At 39.7% G+C, this 14,121-nt stretch overlaps 1 protein-coding gene across 11 annotated transcripts in view; it reads right to left on the reverse strand.

Annotated features, from left to right (window-relative positions):
* The window catches only part of Nebl (nebulette), a 347,437-nt gene that overhangs the window by 24,632 nt on the left and 308,684 nt on the right, over positions 1-14,121 (reverse strand). For 7 of the 11 annotated variants that reach the window (XM_041630586.1, XM_041630591.1, XM_041630590.1 and 4 more), the window contains 6 exons: positions 13,168-13,260; positions 6,631-6,723; positions 5,330-5,422; positions 3,832-3,924; positions 2,588-2,692; positions 1,585-1,756 (listed from right to left, as the gene is read on the reverse strand). In XM_041630586.1, the coding sequence (XP_041486520.1) occupies positions 1,585-1,756; positions 2,588-2,692; positions 3,832-3,924; positions 5,330-5,422; positions 6,631-6,723; positions 13,168-13,260 (649 nt within the window). The remainder of the gene's footprint in view (positions 1-1,584; positions 1,757-2,587; positions 2,693-3,831; positions 3,925-5,329; positions 5,423-6,630; positions 6,724-13,167; positions 13,261-14,121) is intronic. The other 4 variants (XM_041630597.1, XM_041630596.1, XM_041630588.1 and 1 more) reach the window with 3 other exon arrangements.

Raw genomic sequence — 14,121 nt, forward strand, 5'->3', positions numbered from 1 at the left:
ATGTACTTGTATTTCCATTCATGATGTAGACCCTGGCTCACTGGGACATTTAGTGTTGGTTAAATGTATTTTGTTTTATGATCTTATAAGCAAGCCTTCATGGACACTGATTTTTTCCCCATAAGAAAAAAGAAACTGACTCCTAGGTTGTCCATTGAATAAATAATTTTAGTTATAAATCTATATTTTAAAAAATAGTGATAAGTGCTATTGAAAATACTATAAATACTAACTGAGAGCCCTGTCTAGACAGTTTCATCACTTTTAGCAATGATTTCACCATCATTCCTAGTCCCTCGTCTTTGTAGGACCCCAGGGTGAGATGAATCACGCCACTCTGTCTTATGACTTATTAGCACAAATCAATGAAACTCTACTTCTGCATCACTTGTACTGAAAACATCACAGTTCATCCATCCATCTTACTATGACCCAGTAAGTAATCAACCTGGGGAAATGAGTGAAGCTATCAACAGCCTACAAATAGGCCTGGAGTATTTCTTTGGAAAATACTCTACTTCCCGTTGGTGAGGATCCTAGTCACTCGGGGCTTTGGTGTTAGTTTAGCACTCTCGCTTTAGACTAAATGTTACTTCGTGAAATGTGTGCTTCCCACCCAACCCACCCTCCATGCCCTGTCACCGCTCTGACTCTGCAGCAGAAGCCCTTCCCTTGAAGAGGAAGGTGAGGTTACTGACAGCTAGATACCGTGGTCGCCAAAACCTCTCTGACTGGGATGGCAACTTGTATGGTCAACTTGACAGAATCTAAAGCCTCTGTGGAGACACATCCCTGGACACACCCAGGATGGATTATCATGACTGAGGTAACTAAGGTGGGGAGACCCATCCTAAATGCAGGTGTGCCATTCTATGTGTTGCGGCCCTGAAGTGAATGAAAGGAAGAAAGTGAGCTGAACACAAGTGTTCAGCCCTCGCTGCTTCCTAGGCACGGATGCAACGTGACCAACTGCCTCCAGCTGCTCCTGCCCCAACTTCATGATCTATGCTGAGACTTCATGGCTTTCCTTTCCAGCCTGCTTCTACGTCAGCTTGATTCCTGCTGATAGCTCAAGCCACATTCCCTAGGATGTCCCTAGACTGAATGTAAGAAAAAGACACAATGAAGAAAGGGCTCCTCTCTAAACAACCAGGCTTTCAGGTGGCCCCCAAATATCATAGCTCAGAAATTCAGTTCAAAAATACAAGTGATCTGTGTGACAGAATACCATCAGATTCTGTTTAACGACAAAAGAGCCTAAACGGGAAATAACTCTTCTGTCTCCCATGGGCACAATGTCTACGGTGTAACACTTTCACCCAGCAAGCACACAAGCTCCAGGAAGCAGAATGTTCAACCATTATAATCAATGCTCTCAGGGATGCTGCTGATGCTGTGTAGGATGTTACACAGAACACTCGGAAATAAAAAGTACCAGCAATACTGAAATCCCTGGGTCCCTTTCAGCATGATGCCAAGGCAATCTGCCTGTGATCTATTTGGAATTTCCCCAAACCTGTCAGGTCAGATGAATGTGAGCACAGTCTTTTGTCCTGCATACCCGTGAGAAGACCACACACTTACCCACAATGATCCCAGGTCTCCGATCCATCTCCACAACATGAGGCTGGACCCCTTTATAGGCAGCATCGCTCACAACCTGGGTGTTCTTCCTCGCCCGCTCCATCACAGGGTCATCCACAATGGGAGTGAAGCCTCTCCCCTTTGTCTTCTCAAAATCTTCATGATATTTGACCTGAAAAAGAAAAAAAAAGTATTATTAATTCAAACTGAAATTCCTCATTGTCTCACAAAATTTTTGCACAAATACCCTGAAAACAATGTCAGAAACCAAACACCTATAATTTTTAAACACTATAAATAGCATCTTCTTTAAATGATATGGAAACCTATATATCAGTAAGCTATAAAAGACAATTACTTAAAAACACTAGTTATTGCATAAAACACACAGTTTGACAACGAATTGCTTTCCTTTCTTTCACCTGTAATATGCAATAGTGATTAGTCATTGGAGCACAATTCTTCAAGGCCACAGTGCTACTTAAAATTAGATTAAGAGATATATTGTGTGGAATTTCATATATACTTATAAAAATTGTATATTATAAAACATACATTCTTTTCATGTTCTGAAATTCAAAGAGGGCAATAATTGTTAAGATTAGCTTAAGCTAAACACTTTAAATGGATAAACTTAATGGTAAAAAATTGATACAACACTGCTTTTGAAACACACTCAAAAATATTCTTTATAATATTCAAATATACCAAAATAAGTCTTAAGTAAAAAACAAAGGCTAGATAAATGTCATTTATACATGTACTTATAATTATCAAGTTAGAAATAAAAACACACCAAAAATCTTCGAGGGGAAATTATTTTATTAGAGTGAATATTTTCATTACATTTCAATGTGGTTATAACACCCTGCCCCAAGGGCTCATTCCCATGCCCATGTGTTGTTAGTTGTCCAGATTAATAGTGAACTATGCCATCCAAACACAGGTCTTGTCATTCCTTAGTATGTTTTAGTCATGGAGACAATGATCTGTCTCATCCTACCATGGAAGCATGGTTTTGTGCTTCTTTAACATGTCTCAAAGCAGGTGTATCTAAGATCAGACATGGTCTGCCTTTCATTTGCCTGTGGTCCTGCGTGTATTTCACCTGCAAAGGAAACAACATACATTCATATAACTGGATAACTATAACCTAAATGCTGCATAACATTTTGAAGCTTTTCAAATGGGTGAGTCATGTGCAACCTACTCAGAATTATTTCCCAGGTAGCTTTTCTTCCGGTGGATTACATTTTGTTCCAGAATAGTCACCTAAAATTACACTCTTGATGATTCCCCTTAAAGTATTGTACAAAGGACTTAAGTCTGTCAAGAGCAAACAAACACGTGTGCCCAACAGTCAGGAAATGACCACAGTGGACCTGCTCAGCACATTTAAACGGGGCGGATAAAACATGAAACAGAGCCCAGTCATATTTTCTGTTGCTAAGCAATGTTCTACTCTAAGAGTGCTGAGGGGAGTACATGAGACGTCTTCCGATTTCCTCTCTTTTTTCCCTCTCTAGAGAATGAGGAACACGGGGGACAGTTCTATGTTTTCTTCTGAGCAGTTAGAGCTTAAAGACAATTGATGCTGAATACACCCAGTCTCTCTGGACAGGAATGCTATGAGAGAGCTGTCAACTATGAATCTCATATGCTGACCCCCAGGCACGAAAATCTGCCGGGTGTGCTGGGCTCAGGGCTCAGAACTGTGGGCATTTCCGGGATTCCTGCCCTGGAGCCCTGGAGCCCTGGAGCCCTGGAGCCCTGGAGCCTTACAATTCACTAAAGTGAAGCACACTCACCATGAACCGTTTTCCTGATTTAGTTTTAGTGATATTAACTGCACTAACCCTTTTATCTTCTGAATTCTTATTTTGAATTACTCATTTTTACATGTTTTTGTAGAAAGCATTTAATAACTCATGTTCAGTGAAGTACATTAGTAAAATGACAATTTTTTAATTTATATATTAAAGATTTGGTCAGTTTCAAAGATATTGAATAAAATAACATGATTCTTAGCCTAAATAAACTATCGATGTAGCTATCAGTCATATCTAGGAATATTAACAAGGGATTGCACAATAACGTAAATGTATATAGTGAGAGCTTTGGGGATTCATCTGCGATAGTATATGTGTTTATTGGAAACAGATTTTATTCATAAGACAGTAAGCAACACAAGTAAATTGTAAAGGATACATTCTCTGCAATGGCCCAAAATGGATTAAAACCACTTGCCGAGCTAATATTTTCTTGATTCTTCTTTACTCTTTCCATTTCAGGAGTTATGCTTAAAGCCGTGGCCCTTCCCAGTTGACCTTTATAATAAACCTACCATTTCAGAGAAGGAAAATAGAAGATTGTGAATCAGTTCAACAAAAAAGGAATCACGTCATATTTAATTTTAAAGGACTAGCCAAGGACTGGAACTCATTAAGACAAAGGAGAGAGGGAGGAGCGGGAGGGGGGGACTTAAAATGCTTTCATCTTCAAGCTTCCATTTCATTTTGGCACAGCAGCGGACCTCTTCTCAATCAGTGTGGCTAGGCTCGCATATATCACCAGCGAGCCTGGAGTGAGCCTTTAATCCCAGATGGGCATGAGAAGAAATGCTTTGTGGACATGACGAGTATTGTTTGAATAGAATGGACTCACATAGTTGTGCTTTATCAGAAATTAACTTCAGCGGAGCCTTGAAAGGATGTACTTCACAGGTGACCATGACAAGTCATGTAAAGACATCATGCCTGTCTCCATGTCATTCCTCCTTTTCACTAACCACATCCCTTCTTCAGAATAATAGTCATATCAAGTATGACTGGGAAGAAATGAACATTTACTCCTCCAAAAGATAGCTCTTAGGAAAAGAATCAAATGATAACCTGCCTTTGATTCATAAACTGGTCATGGTTTGAAGCATAAAAGACTTCTTTGAAGATTAATAGATTTCTAAATTTCCTCTTCCAAGGAGCCCACTCTGTATGTTAATGAGATCCTCAAAGGATGCTCTCAGTGAACTGTGGGTGAGTTATATAAACAGAGGGATCTAGAGTACTCCACGAGTCTAACTGAAAGAATGCTGCCTTGGGCCAAGTACCTATTAACTGCTCCATTTCACATGCTATAGCCAGTCAACCACACATACTTCACCATTGTCCCCCAGAAACATGGCAATGATCATCACGGGTGAGAGAAGGGGAGGGGCCTGACAAACAAGAACTCAGGCAGGTAGGAACTCTGCAGTCAGAGCACACTAGACTGCAGGACAAAGATGCCAGAAACTACCCCAGTCTTTGTAGCAACCACAGCAATCACCAGCATGAAAGTAAAAGGAGGATTATATGCCACAAACTACAGGACAGTCATCACAATACAGCACTGCACACGACAGCCCCTACCACCTGACACCGTTCCCTGAAGAAGCTGCCCGTCAGCTGAGACTAGCAACTCTCTAATACAGTGGTTCTCAACCTTCTTAAAGCAGCAACCCTTGGATATAGCTTCTCATGCCATGGAAACCCCAAAACATAAAATTATTTTCTTGCTACTCCATAACTATAATTTTGCTATTGTTATGAACCATAATGTAAATAGCTGATATGCAGGATGTGTGATATGTGGGGGGGGGGTCATGACCCACAGGTTGAGAACCTGTGCTCTAATACAGTTCCTTCATCTGCATATTGATACATTTGATATCATTAAATACAAACGATAAATATTGAGATGTTCCCACATTGCTGATATTCTTCTGGTTTTCTTTCACTCTCTTCAGCTCTGGAAGATCCGAAATGGAAGTTGGCTGTTTTAGCTCTCCTTTGTATTTGACCTATAGAGGAGATATAAGAATTAAAATAAATAGTATAAAGAGCTCTAAGTGACGATCGCAAGGGTTGGGACTCAAGTCCACTCTTGCTTTTAACATAGTGACCTCCTATTGACTGAACTCAACTGATCAAGAAGAGCTGAATACGCTGCTTAGAAGGGGATCTTCAATAAGCAGCCTGGTTCATGCCACAGCTAGCTACAAACTTTACAAAGAAAAGCAATGGAGATAAGGGAACACCCTTAAAAAGAAACATCAGAATGGCACCACGACAATAAACCAGGATGAAGGCCCCATGGCAGGCTGGGAAAGTGCTTTGGACTGCTTTTGGCCTCCTAGTTCCCACCATTAAAACGTCCCTGACTTCTTCCTCTACCTTCAGAGGTTTAAAGATACACAATGTTCACTTTTACTTTCCTCCTCCACCTGAGAGAACTTAACTCTTACATTTGAAAGTCTTTCAAAATACCAGTTTTGCAAGAAAGAGGCTATTCTCACTATTGAAGAAAGTTCCCAATAAAAGGTTGACAAAAGGTAAAAGATAATTACTTGGGGTTACCCTACAGAGATTTCTAAACTCCAGGAGGCCTAAGTTCAAGTCCCAGCTCTGCCCTTACTTGCCACAGATTTTTGGCATGGTCTCTGATCCTCAAAATTCAGTTTTCCACATCCATCCGTCAAAGAAATTAATAATGCTGAGCTCAGATATTCACATGTAATATTAAAACAGAGCAGAGGTCCCCCTCGGTTAACTAGGACAACATTATTGCAATGAATTATTAAATGACTGGCTGGTGTCTCCCATTTCATTTATGAGGTGCCTTGCATTGGCACTGCATGGTAAGGGCCCATCAAGCCAAGTCTTCTCTTGTCCTATCTCTAATATTGTTTCCCCCTCCTCTCTACTTCCCAGCTTCTTACCTAGATGCAATTTTAGAGATTTAGAAGTAAACTAAAGAATTCATGGGGAAAAGATGCGGCTCTTATGGCTCCTCATGTCCCAGCAACCGGGACAAAGCCCTCTTGAGTAAGAAAGCAGGATGCAGACTTCCTGACTCACACAAGACTCATACTCTATGCCCTCCAATGCGCCACTGTGTGAAAGCATGCCCAAATGCATACGCTTTTGTCCACTGGTTCACAGAGCGTCTTTTTGAAAAAGAAAAATACATCCTGTTAGATAAAATATAAAAGAAAACAGAATGACTTGCCGCACTCAGCTGTTCCTGGTTCCTCCTCACTCTCTCTATTTCTGGGGTCATGGTTACTGGAGTGGCCTTATAGTTTTGATCTTTATACTGGAGCTGAGGAACAAAGCGTAAGATAGTTTGGAATCATGGGAAATAAATGTGTACCACAGGAACATACTAAAGGAAATGTCACGTGCTACAGATCATTAATATTTTATCTTTTCTCCATGAACTAATAGTCATTTTTAAATTACTTAAAAATTTCATATAGTGTATTTTGATCATATTCTTCCCCTCCTCTAATGCCTCTCAAATATTCCCACCTTCTTATCTACAAACGTTTTGTCATTTTTCCCCTCAAGAATGAGACAGACAAAAAGCAATAAAGCCAAAAATACCAAAACAAAATAAAACAAATGCACACACACACACACATACAAATCCCCCCAAAACAAACATTTCCATGTTTCTGTCGTGTTGGCCAGTTACTTGTGGTCATAGAGTCTGACCTAAAATGTGCTTGATACTCCATTAGACAAAAATGATTTTCATATTCTCAGCAAGTATCAATTGGAAATAGCTTCTTGGGTGAAGATAAGGCTTTGTGTCCACTTTTTCCAGATGTCACCTTGAGACCCTAGTCCCCAAGTTTTTCCTTGTCAAATATTCTAAACTATTTCTTTCATTGCTAATCTTTACATTATATAATTTGTTGATTACTTCCTGATTTTGATTTCATCAATAATAAGGAATTATACCTTCTGTGAGTTCACCAATTCTTGACATTAAAGTAATGTTTACTAAATTGCCATCTTATTCTTAAAATGATTTATTATCATCGTCATTTAGAAAGGAGCCATGTTAAATGTAAAATAGACTCTTGTCATTACTCAACGCATTGAGAACAAAGGTTACAAGGACCCCACGCACGTACTGCAGTGGCGTACTATCTCTACTAACTTTCCTCACAGGACCATCAGTTTCTCCCCTTACCAAGTTCTAACGTCAGAAGACCTGACATTTGGCCTAACACTACAGAAGATGACCTACTGCATACAGATCTTCTTTCTTAACCGAGAGCAGAAGAAGAGACAACTTTACCACCACAGTCAACTTCCCCAACAATTCCACATCTCAAGAAATAAAAGAGCGCCAAACACAGAGCAAAGGGACGGCATATCTGCTCAAAGTTTCTGACGGCTGAGGTCAATCTGGAAGAGAAAATTCTTTTGCAAGGAGCTGTGCAGTGACAGTCAATGCCTTTTCTGAATTTAAATTCAGCCTTAGGGATTTATACAGACCTTGCACCCAAAATGCATATTCTTATGACTGAACATACAAATGAAGAAAAATTTGAGAAGCCTGAAGAATAAATGGAAAGGGTTAGATTTCTTCCAAAGTACCCTCTCCCTAAGGAGCAACGTTCTGTGCACGGTTGCATGTAAGAGTTTATGCAAGTTCTCAGCCTGGAAATGATAGAGATACAAAGAGAAATGTTTCATGCCATCTTTATTGGTAGAAATATCATTTATGTTAGAGCTGAACTGAAGATTTGTGGAACCACATTGCTGAGAGGGAGGAACTACAATTGCTAGTGAAAGAAACCCAGATGACAATTCAATGGGAGACTCCTGTCCTGATTCTCCTGTTCATCAATTTGACATGTGACTTAAAGGCAATATCTCTTTAATACTCTAATCTATGCCTTATAGAAAAGGACATTTCATAGGTGAAAGTCTATAAAGAGTGTATAATAAGTGAAGTCTAGAGAACTGGATTCAAGCCTATCTGTACTCTATGGTCCATGTTCCTCTCCATGACTTCAGTATTAACAAAACATCCTGAATTCTTCTGGAGGCCTGTATGACACACCACGCAAATTCTATAAGATCTATGCTATTATACACTTACTTTTCAAATGAAGTTGAGAGAGCATTGTTGTGGAATGTTAGTTGAAGTTGTGCTACATTTGTTTATATTGTAGAACAGTTGTTTAATGATGCAAAGATGTGTTGCATTATTTTATGTTGCATTTGTTTAACTCTGTGGAGCTGTGTTCCTTTGCCTGTTTAAAACAACTGATTTGTCTTACAAAGAGCTGAACAGCCAACAGTGAGGCAGGAGAAAGGATGGGTTGGACTGGCAGGTAGAGAGAATAAATAGGAGAGGAAGAGAAAGTATCAAGAATTGAGAAGAAGAGAAGGAGGAGGACACCATGGGTCAGTTACCCAGCTACATAGCAAACTACAGAGTAAAAAGTAAAGAAAGGTATATGAATAGAGGAAGATAAAAGCCCAGAAGCAAAAGGTAAATGAGACAATTTAAGTTAAGAAAATCTGGCTAGAAACAAGCCAAGCTAAGGCTGGGCATTCATAAAAAATAATAAGACTCCTTGTACTTACTTGGGAGCTGGATGTTGAGCCCCCAAAGTGCCAAAAGAGTAAAAACAACCAACTACAGAGTATTGTTTCTATCATAAAGAGACTGGCAATACTTTTTTTGGAAGAAGAAGCAAGGGGAAAATGTATTTAAGTAAAACAACTTAATCACCAGATCAAAAACTGAGCAATACTGGGACTGTTAACATATTCTTGAATGATCTATGAGTCACACTATAGGGATTCTCCACACTACAGTCTTATGCTTGGTTTTGCATCTCCTGTCCCACCATCACCTCCTACCATCCTCCATCCCAACGCTCATCACAGCAGTCCTCCCCTTTTAATAGGTTTGGGTTTGGAAAATACTAGTTTTCCCTTCCAGAAAGATCCTACCTCACAAAAGCCACATGAAATCATTCTCCTAAGTCTCTATGACAAGACTCCAGTGTTGTTCCTTTTCCAAGACCGTTCCTCTCCCACTGTGACAAACTATTCATCCTCAGCATTTCCAGAACATTTTGCAAGAAGTATTATTGCTTATGGTTAAAAAAGATAATACTTGTCAAATATTAAAAAAAAATAGTGACTAGTCAACAAATACAAATCATTGTGACAATATGTAAGACAATGCATACCAGTAATGTATGCCCTGTTTCTCCTAGAGACTACTCACAGCCCCTTGTTGTAGTGATAGTTCATTTGTATTTTAATAAATGAAGCTTGCCTGAAGATCAGAGAGTAAAACAGTCATTCTGGTCAGTCTTGTAGACCAGGCAGTGGTGACACACACCTTTAATCCCAGTAGCTACACTAGTTTGCCATAGAAACCAGGCGGTAGTGGTTCATGTCTTTAATCACAGCACTAGAGAGGATTATAAAATGGGAGGAAACAGCTCATACACACAATCTCATTATGAGATTCCTGGAGGCAGGGTCGCCATTTTGGACTAAGATTGAGGTAAGAGCCAGTAGCTGTCTGTTTTGCTTTTCTGACCTTCAGATTGAACTCAATATCTGTTTCTGGGCTTTTATTAATTGTGCTACACCTTGTAGTCTGTCTCACTCACTGAATCCCCCTGAGAGCACACAGTGGACCTTCATTTTAAAAATGTGTCTAGGAGGCACATCGTGGAGGACACAAAGCAGTATGGAATGTCATCTCTACTTCCAAGGAAGGACCGCACAGTGGCACTCATTGTAATGAGCCTTCACCTGTGCCAATGCTGTGCTCCCATCATGTGTGGTATTTTAATACCACAGAAAAGCACTGGAGGAAATACGACCACATTGCTGATGTTCTTCTGGTTTTTTTTTTAGCTCTCTTTAGCTCGGGAGGATCTGAAATGGCTGCTGCGTGTTTAATTCCTTCTTTGTATTTCACCTGAATAATTTATTTTAAAATGCAGTTAATTTATTCTATCCAAAGCTTAAAATAGTTTAGAATTCTTCTATTGTCGCCACTGTATAATTGAATTTTTCTTCCAATATTATATTCCCTTTAGTAGGAAACAATTTCTTATATTTTCTCATGCTTTCTGGGTTCTTTATCCTGAATTACAAATAAATTCACATTTATCTATCACTATAGGTATCCTTTGGTTAATATAAACAAGCATTGCTCATAACCAAAAGCTTTATAATTAAGCATACATATAAATGCCTTAGAAATTGTTGTAATATAATAATTTATTATTTTCTGTCTGAGAAACAGTTTTATTTATTAATGTGTTAATTAGAATTTAACATGTACTTAAAGGCAAAAATCAAATTGACTTAGCCTCAGAGTCTTGCAAATATTGACATCTGACTGAAAGCACAGATATAATCAAATTGAACAAGAACAAAGGAAATGTGGTGACAACAAAAGAGAAAGGGAAGAGGTTCATGTGTCTTCACATCTTCTGCCAGCTGGTGGCACGGTCCTGGGAATCTGGGGAACCTTTCCACATGGGGAGTAACTGGTCCAGCTGGGGACTGCAGATGAGAATTATAGGCACCCTGGTTCTGGTTACCTGCAGGCACCACACTCCCCAGCCATGCAGCAGCCCACGGTCAAGTGCTTCCCGCCATGATGGACCATAGTCCCTCAAACCATGAGCCAAAAAGAATCTTTGCTCTTGTAAGAGGCTTTTTGTCAGGTATTTGGTCATGCCACGGAAAAAAGTTGCTAACACAGCCTGTATCCTGACACTCATTCCATCCATGAATCGCCCCTTCAGCTAGATCTATTTAGAGGAAAATCAGCTGGAAAATGATAATGCATAGGGCAAGAAAACAAACAGGCAAGAGCTTCCCTTTCAGGTGGCATCTTTGTAACTAAAACTTCACAGAAGACAGGACCTGGGTAGAGAGAACCTACCTATGTAAGAACGAAGAGTGCACACTGAAAATTAACTGAGATTTAAATCTCCACCAAATACATTTTAGAAATCATTCGGTAATGCTTAAAGCTGAAATCTAGGTTCCTCAAAGTCTCAGATACCATCCACCTTAGAGTCTGCGGATTTAACACAAGTCAAGAGGCCAGTCTCAACCCAGACCCAAAATAGTTAAATGGAAAGTTCACTCAAACAGGTTTCCTCTAAATGAAATTCAAAATCAGATCTTAGCACAGAGAGCTAATAGCAAAAAGGCTTGTCTTCAGAGGTGGAAAATGTCGGGGTGTTTAAATGTTAGAGAATCACCACCTGGTTTGACAGATCGGGCTAATCTTGAAAGGCCAAGTTTCCATTTGAATATTAAGCAGAGGGTTATGGTTATAGCCCAGCCTCAGAGACACAGACCTAATGCATTTATTGTTTGCTAGAAAAGACTCGCGGAGAAAAGATGACACACTGCACTGTTTTCTGTGATTTTTCTTAGGAGAAAAGTCCAACATAACTAAAAGTGAACATTTTTGTTTTTCAAGACTCTTCATAAAAATACACAGTCATTTCCTGGAGAGGAATGGACTAGACATTGTACATACTGTTAAACATTTGTAACTGTGACAGTGAAGGGCGAATTTCAAACACTGTCATTGCAGAGTGAAGGAATGTAACACTTTACACATCTTTCCCCAACTAAATTCTCTGCCAGGATCGAGTGGCGCCTGATTCAGATTCCCATTAAACAAACAAAACGTCATTCACCCTAACTCAGACATGGGCCTCCAAGTCCTCTCTCTAGATACTATTCTCGGGACAGGACTTCCTTTATGGCACAAAGATTGACGGCACTCATGCGCTGCACAGTTTTTATAACTTTCCTTGCCCCTCCTGGAATTCCTTTTCCAATGGAAATCACTACCTAGTCACATGCTCAAAACACTAGCTAATTCTGCGTTAGCCCCTGTGCATGTCATGAAAGCAGTTCTATTTGGACGGTTTAAGGGGAAGTTCTAGAAGGTTGTATCTCCAAGACTAGAGCTGAAGAGATGGAGCAGGGAATGAATGCTAAGGAAAGAATCATTTTTCACACCCATGGCTGGAAACTAAACATATGAAATGCTCTCAAATTCAACCCGTCCTGGATGGACAAGAATTATCTGTTGCTCATGCCCAGCAGTAAATGGGAGAAATTGCCCCTACCTGCCATTCTCCAGAGTCAAAAACACCGTAGGGTAACATCTTACAATTTATACTCAACCAATGTAATTTTCTTTGCTGAGGAAGTAGAGAGGAAATAAGGCCAGAAAATAGAAATACGGCACAGAGGTGTGTTTGGGAAAAACTCAGAAGTGTGATTGACACAGGGCAAAAAAGAGTTGGTGCTACATTAAAAAAAAATAAGTCTATACCACTTCAGCTATCATATAAACATCCTGAGCCCTTTGATCATTTCATTGTGGGTGCAATTTCTTTGCTCCAAGAGGTGGAAAAATATTCAAGGTGTCCTTTCTCTGTAAAATTTAACACAGCTAAAATTCTGTTCCAAAAGATGAAACGTAATCCTAGATTTTATTAAAATGGCCCATGTCTTCTTTCTGCTGCTCCAAGTGAAACGAAATAGAGCTTCAGGTTGAAGGGAAACAAAGCTGTCCTTTTATTTTGGAAGTTAGACCTTTGATGGTTGATGACATCATCTCTCAGGACCGGGAAGAATAAAAGATGAAAAGTAACCTGCTGAGAAAAGAACTGAAAACAGGCATGCAGCCCCTGTTTATGGGAAAGGATAATTAGTGCCGTGGAGAACTTACTGAACTGATATTGTGCTGGGTTTTCTTCACCCGCTCAATCTCTGGAGTGTTCCTTAGGGCGGTACCAGCTCCTACTCCTTCCTTGTAAGATATCTTCAGAGTGGGAAGAAGAAAATAGGAACCATAAGGTTATTAGAATTCGAGTCCTAGATCTGCCTGTTACAGAGAAAGACTATTTCTCAGGTTTTACAGTAGTGTGAATACTGGCTTTATTTATGAGGAGCAATGTTACATGAATCAAGGAAATAGCCCATTATTATAATAAATGCTGACTTTGATTTCCGATCTCACAACCTCTTAACTCAGTTAATACTTGTTCTAAGGCATGATGAGTACCTTAGCTAGGAGTAGATTATTTGCCCTAAGAATATAAACTGGCAATCTGCAGTCTCCTGCTTTAAATATAAATATATGGCAGGACAGTCAAGGTTACACAGAGAAACCCTGTCTTGTAAAACTAAAATATAGATATAGATAATATAAATACATGGCATTGTGTATTTGAGAAAAATCAAAGGACATGTTAGTGAAATTCACTCAGCTGTTAGCATTTAGCCCCAAACAAGGGAGGTGCCACACCACTGCTAATCTGCCAAATACAAAAGTCTCACAGTGTCAGCCTTGACTCTTGTATTTTCCTCATCCTCCCCTTTGTTGAGTTATTCAAATCATTCCAGAGATTCCTGACATCTACCCCTTCTAAGCACAAAGCAAAACAAAACTAAAGTTCTCCAAGGAAAAACAGTGGCCCTAGTAAGTCCCATGAGGTCATAATGATCCCACTAGGGACACTGGCTAATCAATGGACAGACACCACAGGGCTGGAAGAGTAATATAAGACCTGAACTGAAAGAGATGAAAATCAGGAACATCAGGGGGCTGGAGAGATGGCTTAGAGGTTAAGAGCACTGATTGTTCTTCCAGAGGCCCTGAGTTCAGTTCCCAGCAAGCACA

This window comes from Microtus oregoni, unplaced genomic scaffold (genome assembly GCF_018167655.1).
Source record: "Microtus oregoni isolate MIOR12 unplaced genomic scaffold, Mior012 000035F_ref0000213, whole genome shotgun sequence".
In the NCBI taxonomy this organism is placed as follows: domain Eukaryota; kingdom Metazoa; phylum Chordata; class Mammalia; order Rodentia; family Cricetidae; genus Microtus; species Microtus oregoni.